Source organism: Ruditapes philippinarum, unplaced genomic scaffold, assembly GCF_026571515.1.
Source record: "Ruditapes philippinarum isolate M1 unplaced genomic scaffold, ASM2657151v2 ctg2054_1_1_1_1, whole genome shotgun sequence".
Lineage (NCBI taxonomy): Eukaryota > Metazoa > Mollusca > Bivalvia > Venerida > Veneridae > Ruditapes > Ruditapes philippinarum.
This window is the reverse complement of record NW_026855828.1, coordinates 226,276-249,335: the sequence shown is the minus strand read 5'-3', so window position 1 is coordinate 249,335 and position 23,060 is coordinate 226,276. Positions and strand designations below refer to the sequence as shown.

The window sequence follows — 23,060 nt, the reverse complement described above, 5'->3', positions numbered from 1 at the left end:
TGCTGAAATACATGAGTGTAAGTATGACAGCCTGTTTTAATGCATTTGATTTTTTGCAAGTTTGCTACCATATGGCATGCTCGAAGTAAGTGTGAGGTCACTTATACATATCCTGCTTCTTGTATAGCAAAAATTGCGGACATGAAACTTTTCATTTTATATATTCGTACATGCATAGAATTATAAGGTAATGCATATTGTATAAACTAGCTTTTTAGCTCACCTGATCACAATGTGCTCAAGGTGAGCTGTTGTAATTACACAGGTGTCAGGCAAAAAAAAGTGTCATATAATTTATGTGTGACATTTTGTTGTTGACTGCCCATAGATTTTGGTAAATGATCATTAGGCAGTCCTTTACTAAAGTTTCTAAAATTGTACCAGTGTACTGAATAAAATGGCTGCGAGAGTTTAAAAAAAAGAAGAAAAAAAACCTTTAAACCACATCTCCTTAACTGTCATGTAAATTTTGATGAAACTATACAGGAATAAACCTTGAATGGTTTTCTATAAAAATTGCCCAAATGGTTCTTCTGCTGAACAAAATGGCTGCCATAGCTAAAAAGGAAAGTACTTTAAACAACATTTCTTCTTGGGTCGATTTTGATGAATTTATACATAAATGGTCGTTGGATTGGCCTCTATAAAAAGTTGCTTAGATGGTTCCGGTCTGCTGATCAAATTGCCGCAAGAGCTAGAAATAAAATCTTTTAAAAATTCCAGTCACCATTTAAACGTTTTGTTCAGTGTAAATATACTTTGTGTAGAGTCCATTTTGTAATAATAATATGAATAGATATTAATTCAACAAATATATTCTTTTATATAATACACCAACCTCTGCACACTAAAATTTTTTAACCCATTACTTCATGAGCATTTTGTGAAAAATGGCTGTTTTCATTGAAAAGTCTCCCGTTACAAGTTCAAATTGCTATAATACTATAAAAACTGCTTCAACACTAATCAAACTTGGCACAAATGTTGACTGGACCATTGCCCTTGCAACAACATGCTCAGGCTTAAATTTTCTGTTACCATGGCAACGAGGGGACATCTCAAAATTGCCAAAAATCACTATTTTGCGTTGATTTTTTCCATCAAAATTGATTTCAAAGTGCTGCAATTTCTCAATGGATTGAGATAGAGTCAAATGCTTTTCAGCGTTGGTTACACGTTACCTTATGATCAATCTGGGGTTATTTACAGCCTCTCACAAGTCCAAAATTTTCTTGGCGATGAGGGGGACTCCGCCCCCTTCAATCCCCCCCAAACAGAAGGGGGCACATCCCCCTTCTGGCAACCCCCTGATGTATCTTTTGGTTGGGGGGCCGCGCCGAAAAAGAGGTCACTTTTTTTAACAACATTTCTCAAACAAAAACAAGTGTTTGGGGCCTAAATAAGGCATTTTTTCATCATTTGAGACAACAAAAAAAGGGGGGGTGAAAAAGGCGTTAAAAGGCGTGTATATGAAGTAATGGGTTAACAGAAAATGATGAAAATACTTGAAATTACCCTAAATCCCGTTTTTTCATGTTTAAACATGGCCTGTCATATAAATTTGAAGAAAAATTGTTGTTTTGTAGATTTTTTGATTTTTTTTCATTAACCCATTACTTCATGAGCATTTTGTGAAAAATGGCTGTTTCCATTGAAAAGTCTCCCGTTACAAGTTCAAATTGCTATAATACTATAAAAACTGCTTCAACACTAATCAAACTTGGCACAAATGTTGACTGGACCATTGCCCTTGCAACAACATGCTCAGGCTTAAATTTTCTGTTACCATGGCAACGAGGGGACATCTCAAAATTGCCAAAAATCACTATTTTGCGTTGATTTTTTCCATCAAAATTGATTTCAAAGTGCTGCAATTTCTCAATGGATTGAGATAGAGTCAAATGCTTTTCAGCGTTGGTTACACGTTACCTTATGATCAATCTGGGGTTATTTACAGCCTCTCACAAGTCCAAAATTTTCTTGGCGATGAGGGGGACTCCGCCCCCTTCAATCCCCCCAAACAGAAGGGGGCACATCCCCCTTCTGGCAACCCCCTGATGTATCTTTTGGTTGGGGGGCCGCGCCGAAAAAGAGGTCACTTTTTCTAACAACATTTCTCAAACAAAAACAAGTGTTTGGGGCCTAAATAAGGCATTTTTTCATCATTTGAGACAACAAAAAAAGGGGGGGTGAAAAAGGCGTTAAAAGGCGTGTATATGAAGTAATGGGTTAACAGAAAATGATGAAAATACTTGAAATTACCCTAAATCCCGTTTTTTCATGTTTAAACATGGCCTGTCATATAAATTTGAAGAAAAATTGTTGTTTTGTAGATTTTTTGATTTTTTTCATTAACCCATTACTTCATGAGCATTTTGTGAAAAATGGCTGTTTTCATTGTAAAGTCTCCCGTTACAAGTTCAAATTGCTATAATACTATAAAAACTGCTTCAACACTAATCAAACTTGGCACAAATGTTGACTGGACCATTGCCCTTGCAACAACATGCTCAGGCTTAAATTTTCTGTTACCATGGCAACGAGGGGACATCTCAAAATTGCCAAAAATCACTATTTTGCGTTGATTTTTTCCATCAAAATTGATTTCAAAGTGCTGCAATTTCTCAATGGATTGAGATAGAGTCAAATGCTTTTCAGCGTTGGTTACACGTTACCTTATGATCAATCTGGGGTCATTTACAGCCTCTCACAAGTCCAAAATTTTCTTGGCGATGAGGGGGACTCCGCCCCCCTTCAAACCCCCCCAAACAGAAGGGGGCACATCCCCCTTCTGGCAACCCCCTAATGTATCTTTTGGTTGGGGGGCCGCGCCGAAAAAGAGGTCACTGTTTCTAACAACATTTCTCAAACAAAAACAAGTGTTTAGGGCCTAAATAAGGCATTTTTTCATCATTTGAGACAACAAAAAAGGGGGGGGGTGAAAAAGGCGTTAAAAGGCGTGCATATGAAGTAATGGGTTAAATTGATGTTTCTACCAATGTCTTAATAATGCAATCTTGTTTATTTGAACCATCTTCTGAGGTGAGTTATTCAGGGCCATCATTGCCCTCTTGTTCTAGTTTTTGACTTAATCAGTTTTATCTACTTTAGCGAGTCAGTAATGCTGGAGGATTGTTATCCAAAACTACTGGCACATCAGAACTTGGTAGTCAACCTTCAATTAATGCTAGTGACTTGCCAGAGATTCGTGTTCCGGACTCCGACACCCACAGTAGCAATAGTAGCCTGAACTCACTACCACCAGCAACCAGCAGACCTGCCATGTGGGCTTTAAATAATTTGAAGGCAGAGTTTCAACAGAAAATGTCTGGCATCAAATTTCCAGGTAACTAGTTTTAAGAGTAATGTGTAATGGAAAAAACTGTCTTATAATTTCAGTTAGTAGTACATGTAAATTTGCTATTGAACCTTATGTGCAATTTATATAACATTTTAAGGTACTGGTATTATAATTATAGTCATAATGTATGTTTGAGAAATAGATGCATGTGTTTTACTATAAGTGAAATACACTGCTGTACTAACAAGTTACTATTTGATACCATTATTGATGTATGTCCAAAGACTTTTATATGTTACAAGAGTTGTGCTGGTGTAACTCTTCAGGAACGATGGTTAGGAAACTACCTGCCTATATGACTGAAATACTGTTGGGAAAAGCCGTAAAATGAAACAAACAAAACAAAACAAGAGTTGTGCAGAAGAGATTTAGTATCATGACAATGTTGAAATACAAATATAATTCCCAAGATAATATCCTGATTAACCTGTTCAAACTAAATATGTTGATATACATGGGAAATTCCATGATAAATATGTTGATAAATATTGAAATATTTTTATAAACATGGGAATATGCTGAGAAACAAAGGACTATGCTGGTAAACAAGGGAATATATTAAAAAGGTGTGGAGAATGTTGAGAAACAAAATGGAATATGTTCAAATATTTTACAAATTAAGAAAATTTAAAGCACAGACTATAATTGTTATAATGGGAACATTTTTTCTAGCAAATAAAAAAACAGTAATTCAATATTTTCATGCAGTTTTTATAAGCATTTCACTGTAAAAAAAATTTAAAAACACTTTTATTCCATTACAGGACCTATTACAGGACTTTTCTAGATAAATTTTTATTGATATGTTATTTGAAGAAGATGATTAACTTTTTCATGAACAATATTTTGTAACATATGAAAGGTATAACAAATACTGCTTCTAATTTAGGTATATGATTTCAATTGATGATTTGTTGATATTTTGAATTATGCAATAAAAGTGCTGCTTTCTTGTACATAATTAGCAAAGCCAAGGAAAAAGAAAAAGATTAAAAAAGCAGAAACAGTTGGTAAAGCTTTTATGATGTACTCATATTATTTCTGTCACTTTTTATGTATATTTTTTTTATCTTAGCTCACTGTCTTTATTAGCATAGTTCAAAGTGGTGTGTCTTTAATGCAAAAGTGAGTTGTACTCTTGCCCACCAGACCTACAGCCTAAGGTATGGGCCACAGCAAGGGAAATATAACTTGTTACTCTATGTCTGTCCATGCTATATCATGTCATTGATATGCAGGACAGAGTCTTTACAAGGGGTTGGATAGTGTAAATGTCACTGGACCGTTATCAGCTGTTTAATGTTGATGACATCCACTTGTGATTTACCGCTATAGGTTTGAATCCCACTGAAAATGTTGAATTCAGACATGTAAGAAAGCTTTCCAGCTGGCTTACAGTATATTGATGGTTTCACTTAGGTGCAATCTTGCACAATAAATATTGCACAAAGAGATGTTATTTCCACAAGTTAAGCTTGAAAATCTCTGTGACTTAAAACCTATTCCCAAAAAAAGTATCTCTTTTGTGTATACTCCTCGACGTAACACTGTAATCTTCAACTTAATTCTGACTCATGGCAAATCTTGAATGCCTTTTTCTTGTTGATTATTCTACAATATATTCTTTTATTATTTTAATATACTTTCACTTGTTTTCCTTTTGTAATATTGAACCATATCAATCATTGAGGATTGAATGTATTATACACATACGTAAGTTTGTAATAGTAACTGACAGTAAATACTGTATAGGATCTTTAAAACATAACCTGATTACTTCTATATCAATTTGTAGAGGGAAAGAGGATAATACCAGTAATAGATTTTAGATGGATTTTATCCCGAACTAAGCAAATGTTTCTTTCTCCATGCTAATCTGCTAGTACAAACAAACTTTTACCTTTATTCTAAGCTTCATGGTGCACTACTGTTCACAATAGATTAGTCAAGTTGTTTCACTTTTTAACGTAGTAATAACTGTAAAAATTTGTTTGTACCTCCCTGATTAGCTGGGAAAATCCAAATTATTCTCAGTTTCAGAGTAAATCTATACAAAGGTCTGGAGTAAGTCTATATAAAGGTCTTGAGTAAGTCTATATAATGCTGAGATTTATTCAAACAAAACATGTCCAATAGATTTTATCTAAAACCCTACTGCTTTTGTTACGATTTTATATTGTTATATGTTTTGTTGATTTCCATCATGTGAGTTATGATTTTTTGTGGAGGATTGTGCAAGAGTTTACATTGATTTCTTTAATTGCTTAAAGTCATTGACATTGTAACTATTTCATGACAGTGTGTAATTTTTGTGTTATTATTTATTTGTATTGCATGTCTTTGTCATACTACACAATGTTTACTGTGTAAAATTAATGATCAAAGGCAGTTCTTTGATGATGAGGCTTATAAACATGGATTGAAAACTTGAATTGATGTGGATTGCAAATACACAGAACCTTGTCATCTAAAAGATTAATAATAATTTTGATTAGAAGTAGAAATTGGACCAAATTTGGGTTTTCTAGATTTATATAACACTGGACCACTGCATCCACCCTCATGATTAATAGTCTTAATAGCCTCTTTATAATACTTGTCATAATGAGCAATCCAAAATAAACATCTATATGACTAATTGTTAGTAAACTTTTCGCTGTCAATACATGAGAAGTGCTACAATAAAAGCTTATAGGAAGGTATCAGCAAATACCTTTAGATTTATGCAAATATGATTAACTTTTACAGCCTACAATTTTGAAATGTAATAGTCTATGCAAATAATATAAATTTACCTTTATCTGTAGTTCAACACTTTAATGCTCCTTTTGTAAAAGATTAAATATTCTTCAACTTATGTTTGTATTATTTGATAAAGTTTTATTAAAGTAACTAATGTTCATGCCAAAAAATATAATTATTTAGAGAATATTTTTATACCCCCACACAACAAAGTTGTAAGGGGGGTATACTGGAATCAGGTTGTCCGTCCGGCCATCCGGCCGTCCGTCTGTTTTCCCTTGTCCGCCATTAACTTAAGATTCCTTTGACCCACAGTCTTCATATTTGGCATGGAGGTTAGTCATGGTAAGTAGATGACCCTTATTGATTTTGAGGTCACTGGGTCAAAGGTCAAGGTCACAGGGGCCTTGACTAGAAAAAGCTTGTCCACCCAGTAACTTAAGATCCCTTTAGCCCAGAGTCATCATATTTGGCATGGAGGTTAGTCATGATGAGTAGATGACCCTTATAGATTTTGAGGTCACTGGGTCAAAGGTCAAGGTCACAGGGACCTTGACTGAAAAAAGCTTGTCCGCCCAATAACTTAAGATCCCTTTGACCCACAGTCTTCATATTTGGCATGGAGGTTAGTCATGATGAGTAGATGACCCCTATTGATTTTGAGGTCACTGGGTCAAAGGTCAAGGTCACAGGGACCTTTACTGAAAAAAGCTTGTCTGCCTTATAACTTAAGATTCCTTTGACCCACAGTCTTCATATTTGGCATGGAGGTTAGTCATGATAAGTAGATGACCCCTATTGATTTTGAGGTCACTGGGTCAAAGGTCAAGGTCACAGGGGTCTTTACTGAAAAAAGCCTGTCCGCCCAATAACTTAAGATTCCTTTGATCCATAGTCTTCATATTTGGCATGGTGGTTAGTCACAATGAGTAGATGATCCCTACGACTTTGAGGTCACTGGGTCAAAGATGAAGGTCACAGGGGTCTTGACTGAAAAAAGCCTGTCCGCCCAATAACTTAAGATTCCTTTGACCCACTCTTCATATTTGGCATGGAGGTTAGTCACTATGAGAAGATGACCCCTATTCATTTTAAGGTTACCGTGTCAGACAGGCCTTGAATGAAAAAAGCTTGTCTGCTTTATAACTTAAGATTCCTTTGACCCACAGTCTTCATATTTTGTATGGAGGTAAGTCTTGATGAGTAGATGACCCCTATTGATTTTGAGGTCACAGGGTCAAAGGTCAAGGTCAGACAGGCCTTGACTAATAAAGTTGTCCGCCTAATAACTTAATATTCCTTTAACCCACTGTCTTCATATATGGCATGGAGGTAATTCATGATTATTAGATGACCCCTATTGATTTTGAAGTCAAAGGTCAAGGTCACATGGGCCTTCACTAAAAAAAAAGCTTGTCCGCCCATTAACTTAAGAATCCTCTGACCCAGTTTTCATTTTTGATATTGAGGTTGTTTATGATTATTAGATTACCCCTATTGATTTTAGGTCACTGGGTCAAAGGTGACAGGGACCTTGACCTAACAAAGCTTGTTGGCTCAATTGCTTCAGAAGGCTTTGGTCAACAGTCTTCATATTTGGTATTGAGGTTGTTTATGACTAGAAGATGACCCCTATTGATTATTAGGTGACTGTGTCAAAGGTCAAGGTCACAGGGTTTTTTTACTACAATAAGCTTGTCTGCTCAAATGCTTAAGGTCCTCAGTGTATTGATTTTGACATTTTCACATTTGAAGCATGTAGAATACATAACTTAGAAATGCACTGGCTTACTAACATCAGATTTGGCAGGGAGGTTGTCCTTGAGCTCTAAATGGCCACTGTTGATTCTGACAAAGTGGTATGGGGGGTATTCACGCCAAGACAGTGGCAGTTCTAGTTATTTTTATTTTGACCTTGCATAGAAAATGCTGTCACCATCACTTTACTCTTTGTCTCATATTTATAAGTTATTCTAGTGTAAAAATAAATTAAATTTTTTATCATGTTTATATTTATTTAAATTTCAGGGAAATTTTCAAGGGACGGTCATCAAAAAGAGTTCAGTGACAGTATATTTTATTGTGACCTGAAAGTCCGCAGTGACAGTGACATTTTAAGTACATCAACTGCAAGTATTAACTCTGTTGGTAGCTCAGAGCAAGTAAACTGTCTTCTGCTTGACAATGATGAAAAACCCAGGACTGGTTCACAACTTTCCACTGAAAGTGATGAAAAGGATATGGAACAAACCCTAACTGCCAGAACTAACAGAAATGTATCAAGGAATACAGGAAGTTGGACTGTGATAGATAAAAATGATGTTATTTCTGAAGAAGGTGTGAAAGGAAATAGCAGAACAAGTAATAGTGATTCAAATGAGACATGGAAGCCTTACACTTCTAATAATAGAAATCAGGCACAAAATGACCTTGACCCTGGTAAATCAGGAAAGTTATTCACAACTTTGAAGAAGATGAGATTTGGAAGAAGACAAATATCTGAACCAGGGCCAGCTCATAGACTCCTGCCACAGGTAATAGTATTTTATAGTTATTATAATAATTAAAGATTTGGGTATAATTAAACTAAAATCATAATTATTTACCCTACAGATTCTGTATTTATGTAATGGACTTGTTTGCTAATCTACACAGTCAGCAATGAATGATACAGTCCTTTGAAGTTCCTTTTAATGGCCATAGTGCTTCTGTTTCAGTGGAGTGCTTTTAGGCTGATATCTTTTCAGTATTACACCTTTGGAGTATGTGCTCTATTTTCTGGTTTTCAGTGTGTGAGCATTGTTGTGATTGAAACAGATTGTGCTTGTTATTTATATGTGTCCCTTGTGTAGCCTTGTAATTATTAGTTACAACCATTATTACTATTGAAACAGAATATCTTCCCTAACATTCAAATACTTTGAAAAATATTCCTGCTATGGAAGAAGAAAAGAAAAGAAAAAGATTTTGCACAAATGTCTTGAGGAGTTAGCCAAAGACAATTTACCAAGAATATCATACCTTCATCTTTTTTTTGTTTTCGGACAAAGGGAAACTGCTCTTCAATTTTTCTCCAACTGCCCTCAAAACATAAGACCTCAGTTGAAAAACTGTATACAAATACTGTAGTGATAAATTAAATACTATTCTTTATGGTAACACAGCATTTAGTCAGACATAAATAATAAAAAATACTTTTTGCAGTTCACAAATATATAAAAAAAATTGAATCACTTTGACTAACCAGTAATTATCAACTTTCATTAAGGTTTATTTAAGGTCATTTTTTTTTTAGTATCTCACTTTTTCTTTCTATCTGAACTCTTAGTATTTTCTTTAAAATACTTAATTTATACTTAAGTATCTAACATGACTCGGTATCATCTTATTCTGTGATGCTGTTAAATAAAACACAACAGCCTTTTTCATCCACAAATGACAAAATTACTCGCCTTTTCTTGTACTAATACATACTATTCATTGGGAAAAGTCTTTTATAAGCATTAGGTTGCTTACAGTTTTATCCTTTTTTGCATTGAATGAAATAAGTTTAAAACAAATATAACTTGTTCCATTTTAGACAAGGGATATTATTCATCATTGTTCATCTGTGGGTTCATGAGTGGCTCTATCTTTTTCTTGCTAATGTTGTTTTGGTGCTGGACACTTTCACATTAAATTGAAGACTCACCATAATTAAAGGGACACCCTTGGGATTTTTCAGAGACACTTTCAGTGTTTCCCATTTACCTAGAGGTTTACTGGTAAGAAACCCAGGTAATCCTTGCATGTATCAGTGCTTTACACTGGGCATGTAAAAGAACCAAGGGATCTATTCAATAAGAGCTAGGGACTGGTTTCCGGACTCCCTTGTATCTCATAGCTGTCTCTTGAGTCTGTTGAGGTAAGGATCCTACTGGAAATAAGTGCTTGCACTTTCGTAGGTTATCCTTGAAAGCCAGGTCTAAAGAAAATCAATCAATCAATACCTTACAACCTGAGTGTTTAGTCACATGAACTCTGTTACAGTCATATGGCAATTTTCCAGCTTAATCAGTGAAGAAATTTCCTTGCTAGAATTATTTGTAACCCATGCTGGTTACCTTTGTAACACTATCTGACCTTCCATAAGCCAACTAAATATTGTCTGTTCTTCAAAGAATCTATTTCTGTTGGAAATATTTCAATATTTTATGGTGGACAGTCTAAAGTCAGCTGCTGCCTTATTCTATCAGAAAATAATTATTAATCATTATACAGTCATGGAAATTATTAACCGCTGTATGGTTAATGAAAAATAATTAACCATAATGTATATATCATTAATACATCCAGCTAGCTGATAGAACATCAGTGGTCTGTTACCTGGTCATGCCTGAAATAATGCATGGAGTGGCACATGAGGTCTTCCTCTGCCAGAAAAGCTGAAGAGTGGCCATATGACCTCTACTGTGTATGCGACATAAAACCCAACAACAACAAAATTAATAACTAAACTGATATGGTTGTTCTTGACTTTTCATCAAGTCTTTTATTGCCATGACTCTTTTAAAGCAGTTTATATGCTTTGCCTTTCTTATGTCTTTAATCATTTAATTTCTTTGTCTTTAAACAATCTTGATATATAAACCATAATGTACATGTACATTGACATAATCATCTCTTAAGTTTTGAATTACATGAGCAATTATCTAACTTAAATATTAACAATTGGTGATAACAGTGATAATACTACAAAGGTAAGTTTAATATATATATGTTGATATACATTATCATTGTGTCAGGGAGTACATATTAAATAATTGTTTCTCACATATGTACATTGTTCAGCTGAATGAGAAGAATAAAAGAAAAATAACAGACAAAAAAAAAATCTTTTTTCTATTAAACAATACAAGCTTGGTATCAAAAATTGTCTGGTGGACTTGTACAAAAATTGTTCAAATTGCCCTTGGGTCTAAAATTGGCCCCTCCTCAGGGAGTCATGGCTTTTTTTTATATAGTAAATACTTCAAATTTTCTTCTTAAAAAACTGCAAGGGCTGTATCTCAGATATTTAGTCTGATGGACCTCAACAAAAATAATTCAAGGCATAGCCCTAGGGGAACATAGATTTTCCTAATACATGTATGTGACTTCTCAGCAACCAATGACTTTCCATAGTAACCATTGACTCCCAAAGCATCCATTGATTACCCATAGCAACCAATGACTTTCCATAGCAACCACTGACTTCCATAGCAACCAGTGACTTCCATTGCGACCAGCTACCTACCATAGACCTCTTAAGCAACCAGTGACCTTCCATAGCAACCAGTGCCTTTCCCTGGCAACCATTAGCTTTCCATAGCAACCATTGACCAAAACTGCAACCACTGACTTTCAATATCAACCATTGATTTCCATAGCAAACTCTAACTTTCCAAAAAAAACAGTGACTTTTGCAATTATTGACTTTCCATAGAAACTAGTGACTTCCATGGCAACCAGTGACTTTCCATAGCAACCACAGACTTGCATAGCAACCAGTGACTTACATAGAAAACATTGACTTTCCATAGCAACCATAGACTACTTTAGCACCCAATGACTTTCCATTGCATCCAGTGACTTGACATTGTAACCATTGACTTTCAATAGCAACTGTTGACTTCTATAGCAAATCCTGAATTTCCATAGCTACTATAGACTTCCATAGCAACTGGTGACTTTCTGCGGCAACCATTGACTTCCATAGCAAACATTGACTTCAAATAGCAATTTGTAACTCTCATAGCAACCATTGACTTTCCATAGCAACATTTGACTTTCCATAGCAACTGATGACTTCCATAGCAACTGTTTGCTGTGAGAGCCATTGCTTTTAGCAAACTGTAAATATTCATAGCAACCAGTGACTTACATAGCAAACATTGGCTTTTTACATAGCAACCAGTGACTTCCATAACAAACATTAACTTGCCATAGCAATGAGTAAATATGTCATTGAATTTCATAGCAGGCACTGACTTACAAGGAAACCATTTATTTTGTATAGCAACCAGTGACTTCTTAAGAACTATTGTTTTCCCTTAGACATAGCAACCAGTAATGTTTTAACACATGCACTATTTCAGATACAAATATGAACTTTGTGATAAGAGCATAAGGTTTAGATTATGTATCTGATTTCATTTATAGTTTACAATATTACTTCTTGTGCATTTTCATTAAGTGTATTTATATTCAGATGAGCAATATTAGGGTCATCATGGCCCTCTTGTTTTACCTAGAATATTGGCCTTTTTCTTAAAGAACCATACTTTTGTATGATTTGAAATTTATGTTGACTATATATCAAGGACTAAGTACCTGCAGAATTAGGTCCCCTTTTCTTCTTTGCATTTATTTAACTGTCCAACAGCATGCTGTCAGCAAACAGGTCATGCTTTAAAGTAACTGATTTGTATACAGTCAAAACATAAAAGAAACCCTAAAAGAACTGCAAATAATGACACAATAGAGAATTTTTGCCAGGAAAGACACTCTAGTTATTGAATAAAATATGCAGATATGTTTATGACATTTCTGTCAATTGTGACTATGGTAAACAGTTTTACTAAGGTCCATTTTTCAATAACCTTTGTCCTATCATCAGGTCAGTTGGTTGGTCAGCCTGTAAATTTTTTCGTCTGCTCTATGTAAAGCCTATACCTCTTGAAAGTATTTTCTTTAAACTTGACTCTAATGTCCACCTAAACAATGCCATCCATATGTGAGTTCAAGGTCATTGTCATTATTGAAGGTCAAATGTCAGACAATTTTATGTCTTCTATATTAATACCCCTTGAAAACAATATTCCTCAAACTTTGCTCAAAAGTTCACTTGAACAAGATTATGTGGAAAACCAATTTTGTCGCTGTACAGGCATAAGGTCAAAGTCATCATTTTTGGTAAAATTTCATACAATTTTGTGTCCTTTCAACAAGGTAAAATTGAAGATAAAATGACATGGTGGATTGCACATTGCTTAAGAACCTTAGCTTTTTCCCCCCATAATTTTGGAGTTACTGTTCATTGTAATATTTTGCACTTGATTTGGGTCCAGAGTATGTCAGTGTAAACTTCGTAAATACCCTGCTGACCAAGTGGCATGCAGGCTGTCTTAGCCAGTGGCAGTGGTATAATAGATTAACATAACTTGCTTTAACTTTGGAACTATTCTGAGTATTCTGTGTTAATTTTACAGGATATTGCTATCTATATGCTAACAGTTTATAAAGAAATGTTGTACATCTGGCTTCATTACCAGAGATTGTGGGTGCAAGTCCCAACTAGGGTCGGAACCATGTTTCCTTATATCAGATGAGTCATGTGACACCAATACTGCTTAGTTCCAGGAAACAGACTTGAAATTGCAAGGACTTGTTTTACAGTCAAGTTTTATTAAATAGGATAAATGTAAACTATCTATGTATCTATGTATATATATATTACATGAAAACTGGCCTGGCTCCATAATCAATATGTGTTATATGAAATCATTGTTGTGACTTTATTGTATACATGTATTTGATAACTTACAAAATTTGGCCTTGTTGAGTTTTATTTTTGCATAAAATTAATTTATAATAAGATAACGTTTTTATCAAAGTAAACAGTGGAAACTGTTTATTATGTGCTGACGGTAATTTGACAGATAGGAGAATATTTAACACATCATGTTACTACCGCAGGAAGTTAAATAATATAGAAAATGTTACACCTTGTGGATTGCTGATTTTAAAAAACCAAGTTGATTGGATAATATTTGTGAAAATAATGCCATTTTATTCAACATTTGTATTAGAAGTGCTAGCTTAGTGATTTACCTTTCAATTAAATGGATACTTTATAAATAAATTATTAACTTTCATCTCCATCATGCTGAAATAAGCATGTTCAGGCAAACATGTAGAATTAATTAGAATAGTGAATCTTTCATTAGGTTCAGTTTTACTGATAAGCATAATATTGGTCCCCTCTTTACTGTTCAATTGTGTGAATATTGATTTCAATTTATTTCATTTTGTTTCAGTTTAACTCGTCAATAATTAATATATACATTAAATTAATTATTATGTTTTTCTTACCAAATAAATTTAATAATTGCTGACAAAGATGCCACATATATATATTTTATTTTACAGTGCATGTACAATGTACTTTAATGATAATTTCTGTAATCAATATTGAAACAGGATACAGATTCTCTATGTAGAAATGGAAAGTGAACTACAGAAACAGGAAACCAAATATTACATAATAGTGTCAAAGGTTCTAAATTTAGGAAATTATGTGTAACTGTATTTTTTTTCATGAAATAATTTCATGAACTGATATAATGCTAGTTTATATGTGATGAAACTGTATGTAAAACTAGAATAAGGATCAATATGAGAAAATCACGTCTTTTCTCAGGTGGATTTATGTCGGGGAAGAAAAAGGTTATAATAAGTTTTATATTTATTATTTTTGAGTTGTTTTTTTTTGTGATGTACATCAAAATTACAGGTTATGTTTCAAGTTAGATAAATTATCATTATGTTAAGAGTGGCATCCCAATGAACAGTGAAATATTCTAATTTTGTGAATTTTGATTGCATTAGATTTCTTTTTAAAAAATGTGTATTAATTTTATTTGTATTATTTATATTTGTAAAACCATTTACTGGATGATATAATGTGCTGGAAAGACAATATCTATTCATGTGTTATTGTAAAATGTATCATCTCAGCATCAATATATGCTTGAGTCATCCAAGCAAAGTATGATTAATCTGTGAGACTTGTAAAGCACATTGTTCACTACTGCTATACAGCATTCATGACACATTTTATAGTATATGTCTGTATGGTGGCAGAAATTTGTAAATGGCTTTTTCCTTCACTAAACTACTTCATATGATAATATGTAGGTTACTGAACCTGTCTTTATCAGTATTTCATGGTTTATAGATGGATATGAAACCATACAGCATTCTTGGACATTTCAGCAATCTGATCTCTACTTGTCTTTACTTTATTTAAGCCTTTGTAGGCCTATTCTAGTGTGAAAAATATTCTGTTGAATGACCTATAGACAAAACACTGTCCCTTATAGGCTGCCTTGATAAAGTGCTTGGTTACCTCTCTTAAACTGGTTTTAACTTGTTGAATTGCACCAATTAAAAATTAGAAGACTTTTAAATTTCCTTTTCTGGGTTTCTGATTAAAAAATTTAGGCCCACCTCTTGGCTAAAATTTGAAGATCAAATGACCCAGCGTAAGGGAACAAAACCAACATACGGGCCCTTTGGGACCAGAAATGGATCCAGACCAGCCTGATTTTGGGCCCCATTCTGATCAGGATCCATGCTGTTTGCTTACAAACCCTATAACAAGTAGAGAAACTGATAACGAACAGCATGGATCCTGATCAGACTGCGTGGATGCGCAGGCTGGTCTGGATCCATGCTGGTTGCAAATGCAGTATGTTGGTTTTGTCATGGCGCGGCTCAAATATATAACCGGAGTGTTGTTGGTTTGATCCTCGGGAAAGGCAAACTTTCTACATGACAACTGATCTCAGACACTGAGTCTAATGGTTAATAATTTTATCTCTTACTGTTGATATAGAAATTATATATGATAAGTAATGAGTCACTGGCGAGAATTTGGTAACTACTGATTAGTTTTCCAGGAAAGATTGTTACTAGGTTGACCGACCTCTAAATATGACCAAAAATGTATTTAAATCAGCATAAATAGCAGTTATAGATAGTTTAATTCCCATCCAGTAAAAAAACTGTCATTAAAAAAACCCCAATTAATTTTTTAAATTTTTTAAAATGAACCCCAAAATTGTTTTGGGTTAAAAGGAAAAGTTTGTATTTTGGGGGAAATTTAAAAAGAGAAATCATATCATTTTTTACAGGTAACCTTGATGAGGTTACCAGGGAAATTTGCAGTCAAGGTAAATTTTTTCAAATTTTGGGGTTTTGGTAAATTAATAAAAAATTTTAAATTGTCATCCCAAAAAAATATTTTTTAAAAAGAGGTTTTTTTCAAGATGAAATTTTTTTGGGGGCTACCCAATTTACCTTATTTCACATTTTTTCCAAAAATTTTCATTTAATGACCCTGTTATTTTTACAGACAAGAAGGGAGGGTTTGTTTGGGAAAGGGGAGGGCTACCAAAAATGGAAAAAATTAAAAAAATTGCCCGGTTCAGCAAAACAAAATAAAGCCAAACAACAAAAGTCTAATTAAAAACAAAGGAAAAAACCGGGAAAGATCCTTTTTTTTGGTTTTACAAGCTTTTTGCAAAATTTTTGTTTTTGCGTAGACAGAGAAATGAAATTTTTTTTAAAGTTTTTACCAAAAATATTTTTTATTATTTTTATTGTTTTTTTAAAGTTTTGGTTTAAAACAAATCTACCTTGTAATAAAACCAAAAAAACCGTTTTTTCGCAAAAATTAAAAGTAAAAAAAAAAGGGGGAAAAAGGCCGGGGACACAGTAAAAACCGATTAGCGGTACCTCTTTAATACTGATTTCAAAAATTAAAAATTTAAAAAATTTTCTTTGAATTTTAACCCAATAAATTTTGAAAAAATTAAAACGTATTATGAAACTCTAAAAAAATTAAAAAGTGCCCCAAATTTTTGTGTGGCCCCCCTTCCCCCTTTTTCTTTTTTTAAAGCCCATAATCCTTTAGATATTTTTTTTTTAAAAAGGAAAACAGAAAGCAGATTTAAAAACTAGTCGGGAAAATTCAATTTTACTAAAAAGCCAAAGAAATCCTAGTCTCCCATAAAATCAAAAGGGGGCCGGGGGATGAAAAATAAAACCCAAAGCAGTTTTGATCAACCGGGCGTTATACAGTCTTTAAAAATTTTCTCCCGACCTCCATTACATCTGATCGGGGCAGATTACGAAAAATTTGGGAAAGATACAAGGTAAAAAAAATTTTAAATAAACTTTTTAAAAAAATTTAAAATTTCATTAAAAAATGGTTAATTTTGTTTTTTTTTGTTTTACAAAATTAAAGAGATAAAGAGTTTTGTATGTGGAAAATATTTACCAAGTTCAATAATGAATGATTTGTTGTTTACTTTTCCACATAAATTCTCAAAATTTAAAAATGGCTTCTAATCATGTGATGATGTAAGATAAAACTGGCAACTAGGTTTTAGATCTCAAGTTAAAGTAACTGTGATGTTATATTTCAGAAGATATGTCATTGTTGTTTTTTCAGGACACATTATTTGTTGTTGTTGTTGTTTTTCATGACTTATAATCTCTTGTACTTTGTGTGGTATGTCATTGTTATATTTGAGGGCACATAATCTCCTGTTACACTTTAGATGAAATGACATTGCTTTATTTCAGGACACAAAATCTCCTGTTACACTTTAGCTGAATTATCATTACTTTATTTCAGGACACAAAATCTCTTGTGACACTTCAGCTGAAATGTCATAGTTTTATTTGAGGACACAAAATCTCTTGTTACACTTCAGCTGAAATGTCATAGTTTTATTTGAGGCCACACAAAATCTCTTGTTTACACTTCGGGCTGAAATGACAATAGCTTTATCTTGGGGACACAAATCTGCAAGCTTTCAGCTGAAATGTTGTCATAGTTTTATTTTTGAGGACACAAAATCTCTTGTTACACTTCAGCTGAAATGTCATAGTTTTATTTGAGGACACAAAATCTCTTTTATTCAGCTGAATGTCATAGTTTTATCTGGGACACAAAATCTCTTGTTATCTTCAGCTTGAAATGTATAGTTTTATCTGAGGGAACAAAATCTCTTGTTATATTCCAGCTGAAATGTTCAATCAGTTTTCTCTTGAGGACACAAAATCTCTTTTATACTTCAGCGAAAAATGTCATAGTTTATTTGAGGAACACAAAATCTCTTGTTAATTCAAGCTGAATGTCATTTTTATTTGAGGAGCACAAAATCTCTTGTTACACTTCAGCTGAAAATGTCCATAGTTTTATTTGAGGACACAAAATCTCTTGTTATACTTCAGCTGAAATGTCATAGTTTTATTTGAGGACACAAAATCTCTTGTTATACTTCAGCTGAAATGTCATAGTTTTATTTGAGGACACAAAATCTCTTGTTACACTTCAGCTGAAATGTCATAGTTTTATTTTAGGACACAAAATCTCTTGTTACACTTCAGCTGAAATGTCATAGCTTTATTTGAGGACACAAAATCTCTTGTTATACTTCAGCTGAAATGTCATAGTTTTATTTGAGGACACAAAATCTCTTGTTACACTTCAGCTGAAATGTCATAGCTTTATTTGAGGACACAAAATCTCTTGTTATACTTCAGCTGAAAAGTCATTGCTTTATTTCAGGACACAATATCTCTTGTTGCACTTCAGCTAAAATGTCATTGCTTTATCTGAGGACACAAAATATCTTGTTACACTTCAGATGAAATGTCATTGCTTTATTTGAGGACACAAAATTTCTTGTTACACTTCAGTTGAAATGTCATTGCTTTATTTTAGGACACAAAATTTCTTGTTACACTTAAACTGAAATGTCATTGCTTTATTTCAGGACGCATAATCTCTTGTTTTTGCAGGACACATAATCTTTTGTTTGACTACAGGTGATATGTGATATGTCAATGTTGTATTTTAGGACATATATTGTTGTATTTTAGGACATATGTCAAGGTTATGAGCTTCAGCATAAGTTCCTTACCAAGGAGATACTAGAGCTAAATGATCTCAGGAAAGATGACCTTGCTAAAGAGAAAAACCTCATGATGTGAGTGTTGTTTTCTTGTTGTCTTCTTGATGGTGAACGTAAAAGCAGTCTTGAAAATATCATATAATTTGGTAGCTCACCTGGATAGTTTAGTGTAAAGAATATTTAAATGTTATATGTTTGTCACAAGGTATCAAAAATGTGATGCCTGACTGGGATCCGATCCAGGGACCCTCGAAACGAATACGAATACGAATACGAAAAGTTTATTTGTATAAAGCATAGTAACACTGAGCTATCTAGCTACACATCTCCCCTAAATCGTGAACAGTTCAGAAATGTGAATGCTATTCCCCCTAAAATTGTATATTTTAAAAAAGCAAAACCCCGAATTTTTTCAGAAATTTCAGAAAAATATTTAATTTAAATCTGAGCCCTATAAAGTCATGCTAAAGTTAAAAAATGTGAGGAAAAAAGTGCAGGCGACGGGGGCTCGAAAAATTTTGGGGAAAAAACCCCCCAAACAAAAAGTTTTTTTTTTTGGGGTTTTACTTTTTTTGGAAAACTTAATTTCCCATGGGGTTACACGTATCTGGGTAATCCCCCTAAAAAACTTAGTTCCCGAAACCCTTTATATGTTTTAATTCCTAAAGTAGAAAATAAAAATTTTTTTTAAGAAATTATTTTATGAACTTTCCCTGCCTTATTTACTGAATTTAAACTGGGTTAAATTGTGGTTTTTAAAAAAAATACAAAGAACAAAGAAAGACTTTCAAATTGGTGTGGCCTGTAAGTGAAATATTTCAAGATTATTCAATGATATTGACTTTACAAACTTGCAGTGGTATAAAACTTATGTGACATTTATTTACATTTCTATGCAGGGATTTTGCCAAAATGCAGGCAAAGTATTACCAGATAAAGAGCAAGTATTATGTGTTGCTGAAGCAGAAGAAAGAACAGGGACCAGTTAGAGGTAGGTTACATACTTATAATTCTAGATATTTATATGTAAATTTTAAGATAAAATCGACATGAATAGCAACAGATTTGAGAAATATGTCTGAAGACAAGTATTTTTAGCTCTTCAAGTTGGTCTTCCAAAACTGCTGATAGGAATGGACTGAAACTTCACACAATTATTTGAGAGCATGAAAGGAGGTCACTGTCCAAGGCCTAATATTTGATAGAATTATGGCCCTTTTTGAACTTAAGAAAGGTTTGTGATGTGCACAAAATATAAAGGCTCCCGTAGCCAAGGTCAGTGACACATGCAGAGGTCCAAAGTCAGTAAAAAAAGTGAGAATTACCACTTAGTCATCTTGAACTGAGCAATTTTAATTTAATGCTGTCTATCATGAGACTGAGTATTTGTAACAGGTATATTTTGTGCTAATGGCTGTTGTTGTTGTTATTCAGAGGGTGAAGAAGGCCAGGAAGTGGTGAATCAGTTGTTAACAGATGCCCTCGAGACGGATGATGATGATATTGAGCTGCGTCTTACTGGAAGGTATGGCTTCTTTGAAGTAAAAGTTAATGAAATATTCATTGTATGTAGTTATATGTTTTAGAATTCTTAGTCACATATAACACATATAGCAATTTTTTCAGCTTAAGTGGTAGATTAAGACCTTAGGTGCCCATGAATAGAACCACCAAATTTATAAATGCTAACAAGATAACTTCCTCAGATGAAAGAATTTCAAAAGTGGCCTTGTGAAATTTGAATCAACAGCAGTGAGGGGCAAGTGAAATAAGTCAATGACTTTAACCATATGACCTAAGATACCCTGTGATTAGATAGTAGGTATAAAAATTAATGTGAAATAATATGCATCTAGTACTGTTGTGGCTAATTAGTAATTAGTCTGAAGTTAAACCAATAAATCATGGGGTTTGAATTTTATCTATGGTCAACACCATGTTAAATCCTGACACAAGTATGGTAAGACCAGATAGAAGTTTCAACACAATCTTCAAGCTCTTCAATAAAGAGACTGAAAATGCTACATTTCTTTGATATTTTAATACTGTTAGTAAAGTAGTAATTTATAATGATAAATGATTTTTATATAATTCTGGATTCCTTGTTTCAGTCTGCCAGTCATTGTACAGGTCAAATAAACAAAACAATTTTTTAGTTATTTTCTCAGCAATGAAAATTATAGTTACCATACATGTGGATATAGACCTGGGCCTAGATGAAGACTTTACATTTCAGTGGTACAGTGTATGACAAGTATGGTTTCTCAAAGAAACATTATACAGAACAGACAGATGATGATGAGGAATTTGATCCTTTAGTTAGCAAAGCTGCTGTGCTTGAAAAACAATCTGAAGAGTTGCATACCAAAGTCAAGGTCAGTAATTCAGGGTCATAAACTTTAGCTAGGTCAAAGGTTGAGTTGTGCAAGGTCAAATATAGTGTATTTGTGATCTCTGGTAAACAAATGACTGAGTGGCAAATACATTTAAAAACTAATTGTCCAAAGTGGAATGTTTTGTATAATTATTTGTTTCCCAGACATTTTTTAAACACACTGAATGCTGATGATATAATTGACAAGCCTTCTGCTAGGTTATACTTTCTTGCTGTCTTACCAGACTCTGTACTGTTGGTTGTTTAATATAGATGTTGAAATTTCTTACAATAATTACGGACAGATCCAATTCAATGCATGAAAAGTCTGTGGCAAACATTCAGCATTGCAAAGGTTAAAAAGGATATCAGTCATTTATATTTATTATGTTCATTGAGAATTTAAATTGACATTAAGGCCATCCAAGTGTAAATGTTGAGATGTATAAGTTTACATTTTGCCTTATTTGCTCCCAGTTTCATATTCTACTTTTAATGAATATACAATAACTTATGTGGCACATGGCAATCTGTATAAATATCCCTCTGACTGTTATGCCTATGCTCAGTTGATAAAAAGAGTAGGTATATACATATCTAATTATAAATTATTGGCCAGTCAAACTTTTGAAATATATATCTAACTCACCCAAACTTGACAAAGAAAGAAAAAATGCGTATAATGTCACTTTAACTGAATATAATTGAGCCGCGTCATGACAAAACCAACATAGTGCGTTTGCGACCAGCATGGATCCAGACCCATGCAGTTCGCTATCAGTTTCTCTTCTTGTAATACAGTTGGTAAGCGAACAGCATGGATCCTGATCAGACTGCGCGGATGCGCAGGCTGGTCTGGATCAATGCTGATCGCATACGCACTATGTTGGTTTTGTCGTGATGCGGCTCATATGATGTTTTCCAGGAAGCTGATCATGATGCCTCTTTAAGAGTGAAATGGGAGAATTATCTTGTTGGACGTGGTGGTAAACTACAGAAAGGTAACGAGTTGAAGACATTAATTAGACAAGGTGTTCCACATGAGTTTAGGGAGGAAGTATGGAAAGGGTATGCACCTGTTAATAATTTCTAAATATTTTTAATATTATTGTGGATGTTTCAATGAAAACGATAGCAAACCATTCTTGATTAGGCTTTTGCATTGCATAAAGCAAAGTAAAAGAGTGAATGATTAAAAAAGGTTGTACCAATATACTATTGAAGCAAATTATTGTCGGTTGAAAATGGAGATGGCAAAGGAGTGGACAATCTTTTAATAGTCTTTCCTTCTAAAAAGCTACTAAAATGTAAATTTACAGTTGAACTACTAAAAGGAAATTAACCCTATATGCCTGTTTTGATATTTCATTACATGTATTTGTAGTTGATTTCTATGGAGTCAACATGAAATAAGTAATTATTGAACTATTGTAGGTGTGTGAATATCCACATTAGTGATTTAAGGGAGATGAAAGGTGCCAACTATTACCAGGACTTACAACAACAAAAAGCTTCCGCTAAAGGCTCTGACCCCTCTATAAAACAGGTGTGTAATTTATCAACAAAATATTTAATTTTATTTTCTTGAATTTTAAAGTTATTTAGAATGAAATCTTTTTTACTGTTTATGATTTGTTAACCAGAAGCTTAAAAAGAAATGGTCATATATGATCCAAGATGAACTTTGGTGGATTATTTCATGCAAGGACACTTTACATCAGGGTCAGTGGTTCTACTCAGCACCTAGCTGATGTTTCAAATAATACACAAAGTCATAGGGGCACCTGTTCAAATAATGCACATAGGGGCACCAAGGTCTTTAATGAAAAAAATATAAAATTCTACAAAACAACAA

At 33.6% G+C, this 23,060-nt stretch overlaps 1 protein-coding gene across 1 annotated transcript in view; it reads left to right on the top strand.

Moving 5' to 3' along the window:
• The window catches only part of LOC132744515 (TBC1 domain family member 2B-like), a 44,572-nt gene that overhangs the window by 6,233 nt on the left and 15,279 nt on the right, over positions 1-23,060 (top strand). The window contains exons 4-14 of the mRNA XM_060733244.1: positions 3,112-3,346; positions 4,327-4,371; positions 8,132-8,637; positions 16,260-16,272; positions 16,988-17,061; positions 18,800-18,906; positions 19,731-19,822; positions 20,266-20,356; positions 21,068-21,206; positions 22,131-22,273; positions 22,640-22,751. Coding sequence (XP_060589227.1) covers positions 3,112-3,346; positions 4,327-4,371; positions 8,132-8,637; positions 16,260-16,272; positions 16,988-17,061; positions 18,800-18,906; positions 19,731-19,822; positions 20,266-20,356; positions 21,068-21,206; positions 22,131-22,273; positions 22,640-22,751 — 1,557 coding nt within the window. The remainder of the gene's footprint in view (positions 1-3,111; positions 3,347-4,326; positions 4,372-8,131; positions 8,638-16,259; positions 16,273-16,987; positions 17,062-18,799; positions 18,907-19,730; positions 19,823-20,265; positions 20,357-21,067; positions 21,207-22,130; positions 22,274-22,639; positions 22,752-23,060) is intronic.